A 21774-nucleotide genomic window follows, 5' to 3' on the forward strand; every position below is an offset into this window, starting at 1 on the left:
TTAGTATGTCATTAAGGCACCTAATACTACATAAATCAGTTGAGAAACCTTTTGTTAAAAAATTTTTTAGGGTAAGGTGCTTTTCTTCATACATTTACCCGCCTAATACATGTATGTGTAAGGTATGAAATGATAAATCGTCCTGATTCTACCCCGGATCAGACGTATAGACGTACCTCCTCCCTGGCGATGGTCATGTTGTCCTGGACGTCTGCGAACACTGTGGGCTGGATGAAGTACCCTCTGTCTGCGGCCACGCCTCCGCCACACATCAGCTTGGCTCCCTCCTTCTTCCCAGTGCTGATGTAGCCCAAGATCTTCTTAAACTGCTCCTCATCCACCTGCACAGAACAGGCAGTGTTCATAATATCACATACTGGCTCACCATTGTCATGCCTCAAAACATTCAGTGCATAATCAAAACTAGCTCGATCCGACATTTAATTTAGACAGCGATTCTCAACCTTTTAAATTTCCAGTTTGATGAGCATTAAGCCACAGACCCCCATTTTACACAATCTTTATTGATGGGACCCCTGTCCCATCTACAATGCAACATTCTAAATTGAACAAATTTAGTGTGACCCTCTTTTTTTCATTGATGTTAACAATAGCTGTTAAACACAGGAAAGATACAGAAAAAGAGATAAAACTACTTGTGAGTTAGCCTAAGATTTAGACTCTCGTAGATGTTTATCGATTCCGACATTTTCAATCTACGATAGTCTAAAGCATACTCGCCCCATGGACGTGAGAGCGGAACCGCCTGCCTCAGAATAGCTATGAACATATACATATCCAAAATCTAAGGTGCCCCACCCGTTTGGTTTATATTCGGAAACCTGTAGGTCCGTTAGTTTAATAAAATTGCTCTAATCCATTCTGTATCAGAATCTTTCCACCATCTTAGATCTTTCCTCGATTGCAACAGCGCCCCTGGCGGTCAGGGTTGCACAGCCAGTTGCACTCATTTGGGGAGACGAGGACAGATCCAAGATGGCTAAAACACTTTTATTGAAAACTACGGACCTACATATTTCAAACACAAACCGAATATAAACCGAACAGGTGGGGCAGCAGGGTAAGCACCTTAGATTTGGCATTTGTACGTGTGTGTGTGTGTTTTACCTGGGGTCCCTGCTCAGTGTTTATGTCGAAGGGGTCTCCCACCACACGCCTCCTAGCACGCTCTGCGCTACGCTCCACAAACTCATCGTAGATGTCTGCTTGCACGTAGGTTCTGGAGCCAGCACAGCAGCACTGGCCCTGGTTGAAGAACAGGGCAAAGTGGGCCTGTTCCACAGCATATTCCACTGAGACACACAGTGTACAAGCCAATGTTAACACAAAAACAGCTGTACAGTAGATTCCTTACTAAGAGAAGAGCGGGTGCCATTTAACAACAACATACTGTCGGCATCAGACATGATGATGTTGGGACTTTTTCCTCCAAGCTCCAGAGTCACTTTCTTCAGGTTGCTGCTGCCTGATGCTTTCTGGATCAGATGACCCACCTGACACACAATGACAATGTGTATAGAAGATTAATAAACATGTGTCAGGCTTTCCTGGCCAGTGTGTGATCCAGTTTAGAAAAAAGGAAAACCATAATTGTATTTCGGTGACAGGTTCCGATTGGCGTCGCATTGTTCTTTTCCCACCCTCAAAATGCTTATCAATTGGTTTAGTCTCACCACGAATCTGAATAAGAGATATTCCCACATCCCAAAATACTCAAAACAAACACATTTTTAACTATGGGAATCCTTTTGGCAGCACAGAAGATTTCTAGTAGTTTCTCATTTTAACCCTTTAATTATGTTAACACCAATGCAGCACCAATGCTATTGTACACCTCCATCCATAGTCAAATCCATCAATTTTGCGCATACATCTATATATAAAAAGTTGGTACATTTTTACACTGTTACCTCTGTTGATCCAGTGAAGGCCACCTTGTCAACATCCATGTGAGAAGAGATAGCAGCACCAGCTGAAGGCCCCATGCCAGCTATAATATTCACCACCCCTTCTGGGAAACCAACCTAAAACGCACGCACAAACAAATCATTACAATATAATAGTAGGCCTACATAGGCCTACTATTATATTCAGTATTTTACATCTATTCAGTATTTATTCAGTATTTTAGCCGTGACGTGAGCACCCCCTCCAGATACTTCCGGGTCCTACTTTTGTGTCCCCATAGAGTTATACTGTGACGCTCCGTCTGACTAAATCTGAGACGAAAACAACCACGAAAGTCTCATTTTACAGCTTTCCTCGCAACAACAAAGCTGCTGCTTTCCCAAATCTTGCTGTGACAGGCCGTCTGCCCCACACTGGATACTATCGCCATTTTATTTCATTGCGTCAACTAAATGCTCATTAATTGCAAACTACATTCAACATACTCAAGCCTGCACACATTCTAAATATGCCCCCGAAATATTGTACTGAGCAAATTGACTGTTGCCACCTTCAATAATGATAATAATAGTCTTCATTGTCTCCACATCATAGATTTTCTTTGTCATGGACACACTCAATGGCTTCCTTTCTGAAAAATAACGTCACTGTAAAAAGATTCAAGCGTTTAGATATTCTATTTACAATGAGAAGCAGACGGGAGCTGGTGCCACTTGGACCCGGCCATAACGTAGCACTACAAAATGACGGACTTAAATACTGAATAGAGTGGAGGAGAGAGGGGGGAGACTGTATGCAAGGGTTTGTAACAGTGTGTGTATATATATATACACATACATACCTCTTTAATAAGGCTGGCTACATACAGAGCAGTGAGAGGAGTCTGTTCAGCTACTTTCATGACCACTGTGTTCCCTGTAGCCAGAGCTGGGCCCAACTTCCACGCCTGCATCAGCAGAGGAAAGTTCCACTGCACGGCCACAAACAAAAAATAACACATTAAACACATATCGCAACAAAGCTATGCAGTGGGATTCAATTCATTGCCCCTTTGAGGAACAGCTGAGTGATGGAAGGACACAGACTACACAACTCGGTGGGACAAAAGCTTTAGTGCCCGTCCACGCTTTGAGCAGCAAGTTTAGAACCACATACAATGAGAGAGCAGAGGCCATGTCATGTGTGCTTCTCACAATTGTATCGTGCATCTGTTATTGCAGAAATACTGCCACTGGTTTATTGGTGAGGGAAAAGCCCACTAAATGGGACGCCCAATGCCACAACGTTGCAGAATTTGAAACCTTATATGAACCCAGGAGCGAATAGTTCTTATAACGGCAGTTATAAGAACCATTTCCAGTATTTCAAAGTAACCGAGTTAATCATAACAGTATGTGACTCTTATTGTGTTGTTTGGGTTAGATTTCTGTCTCGTCATGTTGTGTATATCGGTCAACTCACTCCCTGTGCAATCTGCTCCAAGACCACTGCCTCAGTTATCTTCATGTTGAAGCTAAAAGCTTCACTTTTTAAGCTGCTCTTTAAAATCATGTAAGAACATCAGTGGTCTTCTAGAGTCTAGACCATGGTTGTGTCCACATAGCGTTTCTCAGAGTGGAAAGAAATAGTTCAGTCTCAAGCACTGTGTCAAATGTCGATATGAAAGAAATAAATCCACACGTTATTTAAAAGTTCTCTTCACAAATAGTAAATTAGAGGCTGCTTCTGGCAGTGTTAACACTTCAACAGATACTTTCTCGGTCTCCATCTCTAGTGGTGCTTTGGGGAAATGCTCACCTCCATGTGCAACATTTTATTTGTCTTATTGGTCAGTTGGTAAAATGCTTGGAACCACTTTCAACATGGTGTCCGGGTGTCCCCATTTTTGGACATTACATTTTCACATGCAAGTGGTTAAACTCAAAGAAGGTCTGTATTAAATCAAGTGCAAACTCTGCCAAACTGGTTATATCAATGGCTACCCAGGGAACACGATATGATGTAGTACAGCATTCCATGCCTCAGTCAGACGATGAATTACTTTTTAAACTGCTGTAGGGCACAATTTCTGATTTGCTGGAGAGAGAAGACCTGCACCAAAATATAAAGTCAAGTGGCGACATAATACATGATTTGACTAAAACTAAATAAATGGTTTTAGAGTCAACTGCACGTAGTATGACAATATGTGAACATGTGACAGACAATTAATAAAGACCCCAAACCCCCCACACACACTTTTGTGATCAATTCAATACTGTAGGTACATGTGCTTTCTCACCGGTATGATCTGGCCACACACTCCGATGGGTTCATGTCTTGTGTAGCAAAAATAGTCGCCGTCGATAGGGATCGTCTTACCTTCCCACTTATCAGCCCAGCCGGCGTAGTACCTACACACACACAAGTTCAGGTATGCACACATTTTGTGTCTCCATCCGCTTTAAAACAAGTACAGTGAAATAAATAAAAAAGTTGCAGCACCAAATGCTGCAGTGGCGCCGTCGGGACATAAAAGTGGAGGGACAAAATTGAGGTAGAGAGTTGAGACTAGAGAGCAACTGCAGTTGCTGCACGTAGGGTAGGCTATAGACCGATTCAAAGAGGGTTTCCTGGGTGCGGCCATTACTGAGGTGTACCATTGAGTGCAGCAGCACTGATTAGCTACACCTGGCCTACGGAGCACCTGCTCCATGGATTACCTCTCAGTAATGGCCGCGCCCAGGGCACCCCTCTGTGAATCGGTCTATACAGCCAGAATGGTCATTGCGGTGAAAGGAAAGCATGCAGCGGCAGCCAATACACAACGAAACAAAATGTGAACGCTGCTAGAGAGACCACCAGCACCACTCGGGAACAATAACATAAATCATCATTCCTCAATAGTGCGGGGACATTCAGACCCAAGTGACCCCCCCCCCCCCCCAGTGGATTAAGATCGATACGGACAGACAAAATACATAGCTTAGTTGCCATTCATTGATTTCATGTTCCACACACACTAGCTGTAGCTGAGTGGGAGAGGCTACTCGGGGAAACAGAATCCCCGGCTCGTGACCCTGCCCAGTGCCCACGTGTCTCTGAGCGAGACATTAACTGCTCTCCGAGCAAAAGTAAGCAAGCTTTCTTGCACCTTAGATAATCATTTATTCAAGTGATCTGATTATGTTTGATTTTGAAACTGAAACATGGTGATGTGTTCAGCCTTTCCAAAGCTATTGCATCAATTAACTTTATTACGTACATGAAGGTCAGTGAATTCATCTTACTGCTGTACATAATAGTTGGTCAAATATTAGCCTTCACAAACAAACCTCATGCTCATGAAATGGCCAATTTACAAGAAGCTCGCAAAGCTTGTTTTCAGTGAAGAGATTTGGTGTAGAGGGGGAAAAGGAGCAAGCCTAGTATATAGCCCTGGGGAGCCCCGTCAAAAAAGTATACAAGTGGTGGTTAAAATCATGTGAATGTTCCTGACATGCTTGTGTGTGTACGCGTTACCTCAGACATTTGACCACAGTGGGGAGATCCACATTGTAGGACACTGCATATGGCTTCCCATTATCCAGTGTCTCTAGTTCCTGTCGGGCAGGAAAAATACAAAATTTAAGCCACTTTCAACCTGGTGTCCTCATTGTCATAATGAAAAAGTCCAATATAAATTAAGCACAAGAGTACACTTTGGGGAATACATTTCATTGCATTAAACTAACTCAGTTTTGGGTCACAAGAACGGAAATATTATGTAAATGACCAGATATAAAAACAAGAAATGCTAAGTCACTGTAGGTGCAGATGGAGTTGTGCAATGTTGTTGCACAAGAGAAACACACCCACAGCTCCTGTCCTGTACCAGCAGCTAGTATGCTCATGTGCAGGGGTGTAGTGGGTGGGTGGATGCCATTTTAAACAATATTTGAGCTATCATTGATTTTGTATTCTATTCTATAGGATCAATATGCAAACTCTAGATAAAACTGTAAGACAAATAGAAAACCAGTAAATCAAATTCCTCAATATGGTTGTATAAGTTGCCTAAACTGAAATAAAGTAAAAATGTATTCAATACAGTAAGGCTGGAGAATATATGGAGTGTATCGATATGAGACTTTAAATTGTCTCTAGGATATATTGCATAAACCAGCCAACTCAAAATGTCTGCTTTTTTCATAAATCAACTCTATTGAACAACCTTTAGGTCAGTGTGAGGGTTAAAAAGTGCATCTGACAAAGCTAACTATTGGTTTGACAAACTGTCACATTTTGGAATATGAGAAATAATTTAATGGAGTGCATCTTGGACTTTAGCTTGGATGGATGGGTGAATATTAACGGAATAAAATGTATTGAACTTCCTAAAAAATTACCCTGATCATTTCTAGTTATACAACCATAATTATGATTGATGATTATTGATTATCCATCTGTATTCAATGTGCTGTATTTATTTGGCTATGCAGGCGTTTAAAATGGCACAGCATGTGCATACAGCCAAACAGAAAAGTCCAACTGATTGCATTAAACAACTTTAAACTCACTGTCACTTGATTTGCCACTCACTTTATGCTCTGCATCAGTCCCAGGCCTTAATGGGTTAACTAAGCTACAGAGACAACAACATCATTAAATTAAATTGGAAAGGGCAGATAACACACTGTTCTTAGAACCCAGAGGGAAACCTTTGATCTGTTTCTAATCCATTGTCCTCCTTGGGATCAAGGAAGGCATCTCTAAACTAATCTCTGGAAGGAAATTTGCGATTGGCTCACAGCTAGGTAGGCGGAGTCTCTCTCAATAGCGTCTGCCAATCGGCTGAGCAGCAGCCCGCGGTGTGAGGCGTCCATCCGTCTCCACGGTGACCCCAGCCTGAAGGCGTCCCGTGCCGCTTTCACCGCCTTGTCTACATCCGCCTGGAAAAATATGACCCCAACAGACAGTGAGTAAGTGGTGTACACACGCACACTTTTATCATGGCCAAGTATGTTGTATACTATATGCACCTTAGATATTGTACATATACATTGCACTAAAGCAACTTTAATTGCATGCGCCCCGCGGGTTGAGTAGCACTGAGACTAATCAATTTAGTGGACCATCATCATATAAACTGTGGCAGCAAGGTTGAGGGTCAGCTGATGATCATGCATCGGGGAGGTGTGGGGGGGGTCCTGTTGGTCTGTACTCGTGGCAGTGAATTTTCTAGTCTCAACTTCTCAGAGCAACTTTGCTTGATAGTGTGTGAGAGAGTTTGTAGGTGTCTCTGTGTGCATGTGTGCGCTTGCTCGTGCGTACCTTGTCGCCCTCAGCCACCTGACAGATGACCTCGCCGGTTGATGGGTTGATGGTGGGGAAGGACCTGCCACTCACTGCATCGTGCCATTCGTTGTTGATGAACAGCTGAAGCAAAACCGACAAATCAGATTAGCCAATGGACCAAATTCACATTTAGTGTTCCATCCAGACATCCTTCTAAACACACTATACAGACAATACAGGTTAAAGCTCCAATCCTCAATATATTTGAAACAGAAACTGCTGTGGAGATCTTCATGAAGTAGTAGTACAAACATCCATCTGTCATGATGATCCACATTCAGATTGTGTCTTTAACAGCGATCCATCCAATAAATACATGACTACAAATTTAAGTTGACAGTTGAATTTCAGATCAGTCCAATCAGATTGTAATTGAGCATACACAGTAAAATCTGGAGCGTTAGTTTAACAGTGTGTGTGTGTGTGTGTGTGTGTAAAAATGTACCTGTAACTGAAAATGCTTTACAGTTTTACAGAAACGATATTAAAAGATGAGATGAAGAAAACTCATTCATATTACCAGCATTTCTGCTTTACTGTATACTAGTACAAAATGGACTCTCCACTCTTTTCTTGACATGAAAGAGGAGATTACAACTCTGGCAACAAAGTATACACACACATTTCCCAGGGAGCTTACTGGGGAAAAGAGGGTGAGAGTCGTTCAATTCAGTCAATCACAGCTAAGAAGCATAACATGGGTTAGACAAATAGTTTTCCTATACAATAAAACATTGTTTCAAAAAAAGTAATGTCACGCACATGTTTTTCCAGTGCATATGGCAGCAGGCCTTGTTGACGGATTTAGAAGAGATTTTGAAGGTCTGGTTGCAAAAATGAACCAGTATTTAATGTGCAAAAGCCATATTTACATTGGAATGAATGAGCCCGGCTGGAAAGTGTCCAAGTGGGAGTGTCTAAGTGGGAGAGGGCAGGGCTTAGCTAAAGGTGATCAATCGACAATAGACTACAGGGTATGCACGTGACATCATCATAACAGGAAGTTATGCAGGAACGCCAACAGGCAAAAAACGACTTTCTGGTCTTGAAAGCCCATACATGCTAACAGAAAAGTCCAATATGATTGCATTAAACAAAGTTAAACGTTAAACTCAGTTTGCCACTCACTTAAAGCATGCGCATACCCTCTATAATGTGGGAACACAACCTGACAAATCAAAAAGGGTCACATTAGTCTACTCTACAAGATTTCCCTCCACACAGCAGATTTAAATGAATGATCAATGATTATATTGAGCGCTGAAGTCACTTAACAAGAGATTCAGATTCGCATGTCAACACGTGTCAGGAGAGACCGGTGATTTCCGCATTTCGATCGACATGGTCGTCGATCGTGGCTAAAACGGGGAGCCAGTGTGTGGGGAGCCATCCATGTCTAGTTTTACCCCCTTTACTCAGAAGGCACACTGTCCCAACCAGTCCAGAAAACAGAGGTGAAACATAATTGTTAGGGATGCACCGAAAGGGAAATTCTTGGCCGAAACCGAATATAGGAAACAGTTGGCCGAAAACCGAATATCCGAATATGATTAATATTATACATCTTTTTTCCTACCATTGCTGTCATGGCTGTACCTTAAAGCTACCTGATTTATGGCAAAATAAATGGTTATGGCCAAACTTAACTTAAATAATAATCACTATTATGGGTCCATAAAACATTTATTCAGCCCTTTTGAATGCATTAATTGCATACACTATTCGGTGATATATTTTTATATATTTATATATTTTCTGCGGCCGAATATTCGGTGCATCACTAATAATTGTATTTTTTATCTGTTGTGTGGAGGGAGAACTTGTAGGGAAGTAGGCAGACCAATATGAGCCAATTCTGATTCCGGTCAGGCTGTGTTCCCACTGACGCAGATGAGGAAGTGATGCACATAATTCAAGGGTCCGTGTCAGGATATCCCAGCATAGGTCGAGCCCTCCAAGAGCAGTGGAGAAAACACTTTTCGCAGTATTGTATCCAAAAAGTAAAAGGTATTATCTGAGAGCTACAGATGACAGCATTTGGAGTGGAAAGTAAAAATGTTGGTGGGGTGAAAACAACTACTTGCAAAGCTTATGAAGTCAGCCAGTGCCATGTTTTCCCTGTGTAATCTTACGAAAGCAGTATTGTGCATGCAGACAGGGGATGACTGGCCACAGGCCTACTAACTAACCCGCTCCAAAGTCTTTACTTTCCACTGCAAATTCTACTATCTGTAGCTCTCAGGAAATGCCTTTATTTTGGGATGCAATGCTGCGTTCTCCACTGCTCTTGGAGTTGGAGGGAACCTCTTCTCAGAGCCAATAGCAGAGGGTGAGGTTCCAAATGGAGCTGGGAGAGGAGAGTTGAGTCGAGGACAATAGAAAGGGATAAAAGAAAGTCAAGGGTTCAATGAATAGAAAGAGAAAGGAAGATAAGCGATTAGAGGGAGGAATGAGATGACACACAGCCACTGTACTTTGTAAACATTTGATCGGATATCGCTCTACCAGGAGGAATTTTTACTGTGTATGTGTGTACGCATCTGTGTGTGCTGTGGCTGTGCGCCCAGTGACCTGAAGTGGTTGCATAACAATCTGTGTCAAGAGACCTCTGTCTAAACTTTAGACAGAGGCCTCTTGACACAGATCATTAGACTCTAAAGCTACACCAAGATATTCCCCACGTTAAAACGTCTTTCATTAATCTTCTAGTGTTCAACATGTTGCAAACATGCTTCTCATTTTAGTGTTTGTCATCTTTATTGGAGAGCACCAAAAGTACTCTTTTGTGAAATGTGTAAACTGAGCTGGACTGAGTATAGGCCTACTGTTAAACAGGAAAAGGTCGCAGTGCAAAACAGTCAATGCATTGACTGACAAAGTTGTGGTCATGCATGGCCTTAAAAAGTGTAACTTATGTCGTCAATGACAACAGGTTTGATATTTGAAGTATAACTTTACATACGCGGTCACAAACACATTGTGCAGGTTAGTCACATAAACACACTGTACAGGGTACTGTCGGTCGTTGAACTACACAGTCTAGTCCTCAATGCATTAGTATTTAGTACCTTGTTATAGTGGACCTCAGGCTGGGGGTTCGGCTGCGGCATGGCAGCGGCAGAGTAACGGCAGGACAGGAGCCTGGAGACCCGTGGGAGAGCCCTCGACAGACCGGAACGGAGCTGCATGGTCTTTGTAGCCGTGTCTGGTGAGTGCGTGCGTAAACAAAATTAAATGCGAAGAGCGAGAGAGAGAGAGGTGCGACTGACTGACCAAACACGGCTGTTTATATGGTCCTGTCAAACACAGGAGCATGCGCAGTGCGCTGTAGACAAGTGGCTAGGTTTTGGTCACGTGGTTTTGGTTCATTCATCATTGATTCAGAGTCGGAAGTGTGCACAGTTGGATAATGATAATAAGATAAATAATAGCAACAACAAGTTGTTATTGTTGTCAACAACAATAATAGCAATAAATCAGACAATATCTCGATAGGCTACTCGGATGATTTATAAAACAAATAACTTTATTAAAGGGAAAAAAATAAAATATGGGCTACCACATGTAGGGTTGCCACCTTTGAGATCTTGAAATAAGAGACACTCTTTACGCCTGCCGCGGCCTTGCGGTGCAGGCGTGTGCGGAAAGGCCGGCAATAAGTTGAAGCAATAAGTTGAAGCAATACGTTGAAGCAATAAATTGAAGCAATACGTTGAAGCAATACGTTGAAGCAATAAGTTGAAGCAATACGTTGAAGCAATACGTTGAAGCAATAAGTTGAAGCAATACGTTGAAGCAATAAGTTGAACATCAGCAGCCCATTATAAAATATATGCCAGCGACCCCCATAAGAGAAGATTTTTACACAGTGATTCTCAACCCATTTAATTTCAAGTAGCCTACCAGTTTGACATGCATTAGTATACAGACCCCCATTTAATGGCATTTCTATCTCTGGAACCCCCAATTCATATTGTAAAATCAATGTTAATTTAACTCTGATGGTCCATTTGGTTCCATTTGTACACTCTCAGAGTTACAGACCCATAAGGGTCCATTTGGTTCCAAACAATAATTTAGCTGGGGACCCCCTGGAACTCCCTCAAGGACCCCTGGGGGACCTCACTTTGGGAACCACTGGTTTAGGCTACTTTAGGTAGTGTGTGCCTCCCGCTAGAACAATTGTGCTGACTTTAATATTTCCTGTGTTTTGTTTTGTTCATTATTGTTAAATTCAGTGTTGACGTGTAGGGGCTATTTAGGAAAATAAGGAACAAACTGCGTTCCTTATTGGTTCAATAAGGGACGCATCATTTAATTCTCAAATAAGGGACGATTCTGTATTTTAAGGGACGGGTGGCAACCCTAAGTCACATGTTACCCCGCCATAATAATCAACATGCAGGACTCCCAAGGTATCATAGAAAAATGAACGGTATGATATAACAAACACTTTCCATGTAGAACAGCAAGTAAAAACAATAAAACACCAAACAGGCTTTATACCACTTGTCAAGTTGGCATTCAAACAAACCTCTCACAACACGTACAGTAACCGGCAAAGTGTTGTGAGGAACCACTGACCTTAGAGTATATATATATCACTCATTCGTGAGATGAGGGACAAAAGTGGAAAAAACATGTCCCACACATAAGAGCCTTATTTATGTTAAAAATAAATTAATTCATAAAAATAAAAGCACTTGCAAAGTTTAATGTAATACAGTTGTGTATTATTATGCCATTCATTTCATTATAATTGTTTTCATATGCCATCTGAATTAGTTAAAAGCAGGCACTGTACCCAAAAACGCCTGTATTTAGCCTGTGAGGGCTCGACCTATGCTGGGATATCCTGACACGGACCCTTGAATTATGTGCATCACTTCCTCATCTGCGTCAGTGGGAACACAGCCTGACCGGAATCAGAATTGGCTCATATTGGTCTGCCTACTTCCCTACAAGTTCTCCCTCCACACAACAGATAAAAAATACAATTATTAGTGATGTACCGAATATTCGTCTGCAGAAAATATTCTGCAGAAAATGGCTAAAAATGCATTTTCGGCCTATTCGGTTTCGGCCCAAATAGGCAGAAAATATATCACTGAATAGTGTATGCAATGAATGCATTCAAAGAGCTGAATAAATGTGTATGGATCCATAACAGTGATTATTATTTAAGTTAACATAACATTTGTAGAATCAAACTCAGGTTAATGGGTTAAGTGAGGATACTAAAACAGCGATATTCAGTTACACTTCATACCAATGATAGCCTACTGTGCGGGTGTAGGTATGTTAAGTGATAGGCCTAACCACTTTTTTTTTTAAAGTCTTAAATTAATCCGAAAATATTGTCGACAGATTTAGCCTGAAGACTCCTTTTCCAAGTCCTGTTTATATTTGTTGCAACAGTGGAGCACCTGGTCTGACAAGCATTCAATTGTTTGATATTTTAAACAAACAATGTTGATATCAATGAGGTCACAGCTTTTACATGTCAATTCCGTCAGGACATTATTATGATCTTTGTTAAGAATTCCAAAATAATGTTTATTATTTTAGTTTAGGGTTAGGTTTAGCTAACAAATGAAGCAAAAACAAAATGGCTACATTGTACTACAGAGGGTTATTAAATCATTACATTTTCAAGGATGAACTTTCTCTGGGAGGGGTCAGGGCTTATTTCAGGTGCAGGTTGAGTTGCTACTGACAGGACATTAAAAGGAGGTGGGCTTTCTGGCCTTTGACTTGTCCCTTTCAGGTACAGACGCACAGTTTGACTTCACTGGCCACTGCAGTGTGGCGTTGTATCTTGGTGGCCTCCTGCCAGTGTTTCTCCATCCTTCTCATGAGCTCTGTGTTCTGGGGCTCTGTTATAGTCAACTTACATTGTCTTGGCTGGAGATTGCTTTCCTGCAGGGTCCAGCCCAGTCTTGTGCAGATGGCTGCTGGCCCACCTGGAGGCCCCAACCTCACTTGTTCGGTTGGTGTGATTAGGTGGGGTGGTCTTCCCCAATCAGGATGAAGGGTTTGACCCTTTCAAACGGCAGTCTGGCCAAGTGTCTGTATTTAGTTGTGAGGCTAGATACAGGATACGATTGCTCACCCAGCCCCAGGTGACTTGAGGTGAAGGCTCCTTTGATTTGGTAACATTGCTTTGGTTGACATGCTGGGGACACAGAACGACACTGATGCCTTCAGTATCTGCACATCCTGCCTGATAGTCCTGAAGGCAGATCTTCTGTCTTCAGTCTTTTGCTCACTGCTCACTGTTCACCTCAAGCAGGTCTTCAAGGTGTTTGCCTTTGCACAGGCTATATGGCTAGGACTCGTGCTTCAACCACTCAGAGAACTCCAACATGGTGTTGGTTGCTCCTGGGCCGCAGAGCATTGTGCGGCAGAATTCAGCTCTCATCTCTGGTGGCAGCTTGTTGAGGAGTCGTGCAACATGTGAGCCGCATCTAAGTTCTGTGTCTCCCTCTGGGCCTAGGGTAGACACTTGCTATTTTCCGTATAAACACTAATTGGTGGGGCTGTCCAAACTTGTTGTTTAGGTGTCAATCGGGTTAGTCAGGGGATATTAATACAATCTGGTAATAAATTCCTTATGAAGAATTTTCTTCACCAATGTGTTTGGAAGGGTGTCTACTAACATATCCCACATTGCTTTATATTCAACCACCCTAGGGGAACTTTTGACAGCTGCTGAAAGTTGGGGTACCATCAACAACCTATATAAGGCAAAATGTTCATTATGCTTTAAAGGTATATTCAGTGATTTCACTTAATTCAAATATCACTTATTTTTTTGTTTTGTTGTGATAATCCTCCCTACTATAGAGTGTGCTGGCCATATAAGGAGTTCCTCCCTGTCCCCAGTTAACCCCTGGGGGTCAAAAAACCTTAGGTTTCGTTTTTGACTCTCTATCCTGATTGGACGAAAGGCTGGGTCCCACAGCCAAAAACGAAACCTAAGGTTTTTTGAGTGAAATCACTGAATATACCTTTAAGTAGCATGTGACATGTCAAACTAGGGAGTTTTCATGATTCTGAATGCATTCCAAGCATTAGCTATGCACGAAGAACACTCCTTGGGCTGAAAACGGCCATAGCCGTCATCACAAAATGAGGTCAGCACATTTGGGCAAGTGGATATATGGCCGAATTTAGCCCAAGGGGTTTGACCCCTAGTTTGGCCATAGACTCCCTAGTTTGGCCATAGCCACTTGGTATGGTACCCAACTTTCAGCAGCTGTCAAAAATGCCCCTAGGGTGGTTTAATAGAAACCAATGTGGGATATGTTAGTAGACACCTTTACAAACACATTGGTGAAAAAATTCTTGGTAAGAAATGTATTCACAGATTTGACATTATTCTGATAATATTCCCTGACTAAATTGGTAAAATAATAGCAGGTCCACCATTTTTGAAAATGGCTGCGATTGTCACAGGATAAATCTAAATAGTACAACTGTATTCCTCCTCCTTGAAAATGTAGGATTAGTCACCAGAATCAAGATCCTAGGTGGTGTAGAACTTGAGTTATTGGGAAATAACAGAAAGTTGGCGGCCATTTTGAAAAATGTCTACCATGGTCACAGGACAAATCTAAATAGTACCAATGTATCCCACATCCTTGAAAATGTATGATTAGTCACCAGAATCAAGATCCTAGGTGGTGTAGAACTTGAGTTATTGTAAAATAACAGCAGGTGGTGACCATTTTGAAAATGGCTGCCATGGTCACAGGGCCAATATAAATAATACCACTGTATTCCTCATCCTTGAAAATGTGGGATTAGTCACCAGAATCAAGATCCTAGGTGGTCTAGAACCTAAATCAGTTAAACTTGTCAACTCCGTCAGATGTTCGTCAACTCCGTCAGACGTTCGTCCCGTGATGTTTTTGTTAATTTCCAAAGAAATAGAAAATTTGATGTTAAATATTTTGTGCTTATGTATTGAAACACCAACTGAAATGATACGTAATGATGATTTATTTTATTTTTTTACATGGTTTTCATGTTATAATATTGAAAATAAAGGTTAAAATGACGGATTTGAGAAATTGGATATTTCATAATAGTGTGATATTGGAACAAAACAATAATAAAATAATTGTATTACTTAACTTGATTACTGAAAGCCATTATAAGATAACTGAGGACTTTATATTATTGTTGAAATTATCAAATTCAATTAAAAGGGATTTTAGTGTGTCTGACGGAGTTGACATGAATCAGGTATTAAGTGCATAAATGTCCCATTTTAGAAAGAAATGTTATGCGAAAAACCTGTTCCTTCTCAAGATTGGTAGTTGAGACCTGTGTCTTTGATTTGAATGTATCTTAAAAAAAAAAAAATCTAGTTTGAAAAAAGTGTTGTCCCTTATCTCAAGAATGGGTGACATATACCTATGAATATGATATATATATATATATATATATATATACACCCACGGATTGGCAAGTCCTTAAACTACTATGGCCTTAAATACCTGTGTCACTTATGACATAGTTTATCTCTGCTTCCCTCTAGGGGCTGCACAAGGTTTTGCACTGACTGCACACACACACACACACACACACACACACACACACACACACACACACACACACACACACACACACACACACACACTGTGTGTGTTTCATCCCTGCTGAAAATGTACACAGACATGTAGAAAACAATTATATATACCTAATAAGTTGATACATTTAACACAGTAATAATATTGTGATAATATCTGTTTTTCTTTTTGAAGTGAGGGCTGGGTGCTCTTATCACCATACATCATCATCCATCATCACATTCCGTGCTCAGCCAATCAAATCATCACATTCCTTGGCACACACAAACACACAGCTGGGCATAGCCCTCAAACATAGTTAAAGTAGCAAATCTAAAAGCAATCTCACAATGCATAACGAGGTGTTGTGAACTTCTGATTGGATCAGAATCAGCTGATTGTCATTCTTATCAAATGTAATTTTATTTGGGGGGGGAAATCACACTTGCATGAAGTGAGGGGCGCTCTTATTTTACATCATCATACATCACATTCCGTGCTCAGCCAATCAAATCATCACTATGGGGTACACACACAAACACAAAGCTGAGAAAAGGAGGGGCTAGTGCCCCTCAAACATAATGAGCTGCATGAGTAAATAGCCTCACGTGACGTCACATGCATCGCAGTGACGTGGCGGTGACAACATGGCACTATTGGCCTTTAAAAGGCAGAGAGTCTGATAGGTGTCAGTGAGGGGAGCATAACCTTGTATAACAGTTTTTTCCTTCACGCTTTGTTAGTGCATGGCAGCGACTGCAGTGTCTGCAATGGCGGGTGACTCAGCACTGTCCTCCCTGTCCCGGTTCAGGGGTACTCTGGTAGGAGCTGTTCTGGGTGATTGTGTCGGTGGGAAGTTTGAGGGAGTGGCGGAGGTTCCCATGGAGACGGTGCTGCAACACCTAAACAGCCTGTACGACGCCACGAAAGGAGATGCTATTCTTGAATACAGCGACGACGTAGCCATGACACAATGTGTGGTCCAGTCCCTGCTGGGGCGAGCCGGGTTCGATGAGCAGGACATGGCTGGCAGGTTTGCTAAGGAATACAGTGTTTCTCCTGGCAGGGGTTATGGTCCTGGTGTGGTTCGGGTATTGAAGAAGCTGTCCTGTCCACAGCTCAGTGACGTATACCAGCCAGCCAGGGACCAGTTCAATGGCAGAGGCTCCTTTGGGAACGGGGGGGCCATGAGGGCGGCCCCCTTCGCTCTGGCTTTCCCTGACGTTGCTGATGTCAAGAGGTTCGCCCGTCAAGGAGCCATGCTAACTCACTCCTGTTCTTTGGGTTATAACGGAGCTGTACTGCAGGCGCTGGCTGTCCACCTCTCACTGCAAGGGGCGCTAGATGTTCCCCAGCAATTTATCAGCAGGCTGATCAAAGAGATGGAAGAAGTGGAGGAGGGTGAGTCTGCACACAATGATGCCAGAGTCCTGAAAGAAGCGGAAAAGCCATTCTGTGAGCGCCTAAACAGAGTTAAACACCTGATGGACAGGAATACGGTCAGCATAAAAGAGGTCATCTCTGAACTCGATAACGATATCGCAGCTCTCCACTCCGTCCCCACTGCCATCTTCTGTGTGCTCCGCTGTCTGCAGCCCCGAGACGGCCTTCCAGAGCACTACGGAGGCCTGGAGAGGACACTGGCATACAGCCTGGCCCTCGGCGGGGACACGGACACCATAGCGTGCATGGCCGGGGCCATTGCCGGGGCCCACTATGGCATCGAGGTCATTCCACTGACGTGGATCGGGCGTTGTGAGGGAACTGGAGAGGCCCATGTGACTGCAGAGCACCTTCACATGCTATGCCACCAGTCACCGCAGGGGGAGGTTAGTGGGGACAGGAAAGCAGGGCTGGGTGGTGAAGAACAACCAGTCTGTTCTTCACCATAAGCTGCACACAAGAGAGGTTTCGGAGTGACGTTTGAACTGGACTTGTATGGAGGGACACACAGTGGTAACTAATGTAAATTTACTCAAGTACTGTAGTTACTTTGCAGATTTACATTTAAATCGGTGTGCCTGTGACTGCGTCAGCATCACCATTTGTACCAGGCTTTAATTTTCGTCGGAGCAAAGAATGAAAGCCAGGAGGAACGCATTGGCCGCTCTGGTCTAGAAGTGGGAGTCGACCCTTTCCGGGTGGGCATCGCTCCAAATTATGTGACGTAGGCTAGCGCTGCACTAGGGGGGAGAGGAGGGGCCGGAGGTGACTGACAGATCGAGATCGGTGAGATCCAATCAGGGCGTTCGCAAATCTCTTGCCGCGACCTGCCCCTCTAGACCAGAAACCTAACACATTAGCCCAGGCTACATCACCATCATCACAAAAGGACACATTTGATACCAGTTGGCCTATCGCTAGTAGAGAGTCATACTGTTGTTGTTCAGCAAGTCAAGAGGTGAAAGACATCGTTACTCGGTTCGCTGTAGCTTGCAGGCTGTAGCTTGGGGCGGCGATGGCTCAGGGGTAGAGTGGCTGGATGGTAACCACAAGGTTGCCTGCTCGAACCCGGGCTCCCCAGAGTTAGTGTCGAAGTGTGCTTGAGCAAGACACTGAACCCCAAATTGCTCCTGATGTGCTGGTTGATGCCCTGCATGGTTTCGGCTGCCATCGGTGTATGAAATTCATACATTGATGGCAGCCGAAACCATGCATCAATTCACCCACGCATTCATACTATGAATGCGTGGGTGAATTGATGCACAATCTATGTAAAGCGCCTTGGATAAAGGCGCTATATAAATGCACCATTTACATTTACAATGTCAATTTACAATGCAGCAGGTCTGAGATTCATTTCTGAATAGATTGAAACAATGTTCCTTGTAATCACTTTTTTCTTGCTCGTGAACTTGCTCACTTTGAGGTATGTTTTGTCAGAGACAGTGCACATTGTGAACAAAGAATGAGGACATTCATTTGTGTTTGGACAGATATCTGTCCTAATATCCTAATACAATTTAAAATAATTTTACTCTGGAAAAGAGAGAAAAGGGAAAAACCTAAACAAAACCACCCCTGCAAAAAACATCTTGACAGTTCTGACCCCATACTCAGACCACCAGAAATGTTTTTTGTCACAGTTCTGCTATATGGATGATAATGTTCCACTTGCACAGAATATATCTCTAAATGTGTGGAATGCAGGATGAGCCCTACTGCTTGTAGTACATTCTTAAACTTTAAAACTTCAAAGACCACACTCTTTGCACACTCGGAGAGTGTGCAAATGCCATTTGACCAGCAAATGAATTTTGAGCCACATGTTAAAAAAGTGGTTCAAACCTGTTTCTTTCGGCTAAGAAACATTTCCAAAATCAAGTCGCTTTTAACCCCTCGAGATCTGGAACAACTTATTCATGCTTTTATTTCTTCCCGGCTGGACTATTGCAACTCATTATTCACTACCCTCAGTCGCTCTTCAATACATCGCCTCCAGTTGGTGCAGAATACAGCTGCCAGACTTTTAACTAACACTTTTAGAAGGTCTCATCACCCCAGTGCTTGCTGCGTTACACTGGCTTCCAATCGACTGCAGAATTGTTTTTAAATTTGTATTAATCACTTTTAAAGCTCTCCATGGGCTGTCTCCCATGTACATAACTGAACTTTTATTCCCCATATCAAATGTGAGAACACTGAGGTCTTCAGGTAAAGACCTGCTCAAAGTTCCCAACACGAGACTGAGAACAAAAGGCGATAGAGCTTTTGAAGTTGTAGCCCCTTCCCTATGGAATGAATTACCCCTTTCCCTAAGGAGGGCAGAATCTGTCGAGGCGTTCAAAAAGCTGCTAAAAACCCATTTGTTTCAAAAGCACTTTTGTCTGTAATATTGTCTATATGGTACTGTATGTGTTATATATATATATATATATTATTACTCTGTCATTGTGTTTTTGTTTTATTGTTGATCTATGTGTTGCTGTTGTTTTATTTCATTTTATTTATTGTACAGCACCTTGTGACATTTGTTTTGAAAGGCGCTTTATAAATAAAATGTACCTTACCTTACCATTTACCATTTGTACAATCTCTGAGTTACAGACCTGTAAGGGTCCATTTGGAGTTTGGACCCCTCAAGGAAACCTGAGGGTTCTTGGACGGTGGACCCCACATTGAGAACCACATACTACAAGCCCCCTTGTGGTGTGATTGTAGTGTGTATTGTACCAATCCTGTGAGAAAGTGTGTTTTGAAATATTTACTTTTGATTGATCCTTTGGAACAAAGACATGAGATGTAGAGAGGGTATTTAGCTGGCAGATGCTATGCTATGAGGATTCATTTCTGAATTGCAATATTCTATTTTCAAATGCAGAAATGTGACTGTGAAAGATAGGTATGCTACATGAAACTTTAATTGGAGAAAGTGAGATTCAGCCTTGTGAAAAATATACTATGGTGGACTTGAAGTCTCCTGTCAGAATTGAACAGTTTTTTAAAGTTGTGCAATAGGTTATACTTTATTTAAAACAGAAATAACATTGCACACACACATCTCATGGAATGACCTGATCAAATTCATTAACCCTGGAAACCATGCAGATTGCTTGTGCAGCAAACAGGACAGAGGTTCTCGGCCTGTGGGTCCCCAGATGATTAGCTTTCAATGTGGAACATTGTGTTCTCAGTCAACAGTAAACAAGCAGTTGTAGACTAGAGGGGGGTGGGGGGAGGGAGAGGACCATAGACTGTAGCTTTCTTGAAGAGAAGCAGTCCACTCAAAGAGTGGGCGGGGTCTTTGGGCTGGATCCAGGCTAATAGAGCCCTGGTTGGCCCCTGTCAACTATAAGTAAATTAAGGGTTTAAGTGAAGATTGTTAAATACTTTTCTCCCTCAGTTTATACAATGTTTTCTTTGTGATTGTGATTGGAGGTTTTGTTCGTATACCGTGAAATTATCATAAACTAATAGAAGCTTCTGTGATAGGAAAAGGATATCAAATGTAACACAGCTAGGTGACGTCACCTCTGACATCTCAACATTATGAATATAGGCTGCCTAGCGGGTTAGGAGGGAACTACAGTTGTGACTTCGACTATTGACTTATAAGCCTGCCTCAAGATATCCCATTTCTATCCCTTACTACTGAACTAAGGTTGGGATCTCTCGGCAGTAATTATCAGACCAGATCAGGCCCTTGATTTAGGGCCTTGGTTACAACCACCCTAAAGACTAATCATTGTGTATTCCTGCACTATCTGCATGATGTGGAATGCACTTCCCATTGCAATCAGTACTACAGACTCACTCCCTGCACCTAGCTAGCCCCGATGACCGTATGCAAAGGCGCAACTTATGTAACTCAGATAGCATTTTATGTAGACATAGCACTATAGTATATATGCATAGTTTCATTATATAGATATCACTGTCATAATGACTATTTTTATGTATATGATGTATTATCATGTTTTTGTTCTGTAAATCTTTCTGGATTAAGAGCGTCTGCTAAATGCCTAAATTGTCATTGTAAATTGTGTGATCTTGGTACATAGAAATTGATTTAGTGGAAATTCTGACTTTCAATTGTACATTTTGCATTGGCAATGTAAACGTATGTTTTCTCGTGTACATTTGCAAGTCTGAGCGAGGACCCAGCCAAGTCGACAGACGACCACGAATACACAACCATTGGGAGCTAGAGGATATCTTTCCTCTCTGAGGCGACAGACGCACCCCTGTGCCCGTTCAGAAGGCATGCCAAAATAGCCAATTTACATGTGTCACAACTTCTGAGTTTGTAGATTTCTGGATCTCTTGTCCACTAGTCCTAGCTCTGTAGCATTTTAGCTTAGTAGTCTCTATTTTATTTATTGTCTGGTGAAATTGTCAGTAGGCTATATTTAGTTTTTAGTTTAGCCCCTGTGAAAAATCCCCCCCTCCCTTCTATTTGTCTATATTGTTCTATTCCTTTTTTTCTAACTGTGCATGTATTTGATGTTTTTTT

The 21774-nt window shown here is 42.2% G+C and overlaps 2 protein-coding genes across 3 annotated transcripts in view; one reads left to right on the forward strand and one right to left on the reverse strand.

The window, feature by feature from the left end:
* The window catches only part of LOC310855405 (aldehyde dehydrogenase, mitochondrial-like), a 46313-nt gene that overhangs the window by 7549 nt on the left and 16990 nt on the right, over positions 1 to 21774 (reverse strand). For both annotated transcript variants that reach the window (XM_083760386.1, XM_083760387.1), the window contains 10 exons: positions 10314 to 10450; positions 7222 to 7326; positions 6699 to 6839; positions 5431 to 5510; positions 4211 to 4322; positions 2771 to 2899; positions 1932 to 2045; positions 1412 to 1514; positions 1129 to 1313; positions 177 to 341 (listed from right to left, as the gene is read on the reverse strand). In XM_083760386.1, coding sequence (XP_083616512.1) covers positions 177 to 341; positions 1129 to 1313; positions 1412 to 1514; positions 1932 to 2045; positions 2771 to 2899; positions 4211 to 4322; positions 5431 to 5510; positions 6699 to 6839; positions 7222 to 7326; positions 10314 to 10450 — 1271 coding nt within the window. The remainder of the gene's footprint in view (positions 1 to 176; positions 342 to 1128; positions 1314 to 1411; positions 1515 to 1931; positions 2046 to 2770; positions 2900 to 4210; positions 4323 to 5430; positions 5511 to 6698; positions 6840 to 7221; positions 7327 to 10313; positions 10451 to 21774) is intronic.
* LOC310855988 (ADP-ribosylhydrolase ARH3-like) lies at positions 15473 to 21469 on the forward strand (the record flags this gene model as incomplete). Its single annotated transcript, XM_083761203.1, has 3 exons — positions 15473 to 17650; positions 17858 to 17988; positions 21409 to 21469. The coding sequence occupies exons 1-3, from the start codon at positions 16568 to 16570 to the stop codon at positions 21467 to 21469; spliced, it is 1275 nt and encodes a 424-aa protein (XP_083617329.1). The 5' UTR covers positions 15473 to 16567.

This window comes from Protomyctophum parallelum (genome assembly GCF_964188405.1).
Source record: "Protomyctophum parallelum genome assembly, chromosome: 3".
In the NCBI taxonomy this organism is placed as follows: Eukaryota; Metazoa; Chordata; class Actinopteri; order Myctophiformes; family Myctophidae; genus Protomyctophum; species Protomyctophum parallelum.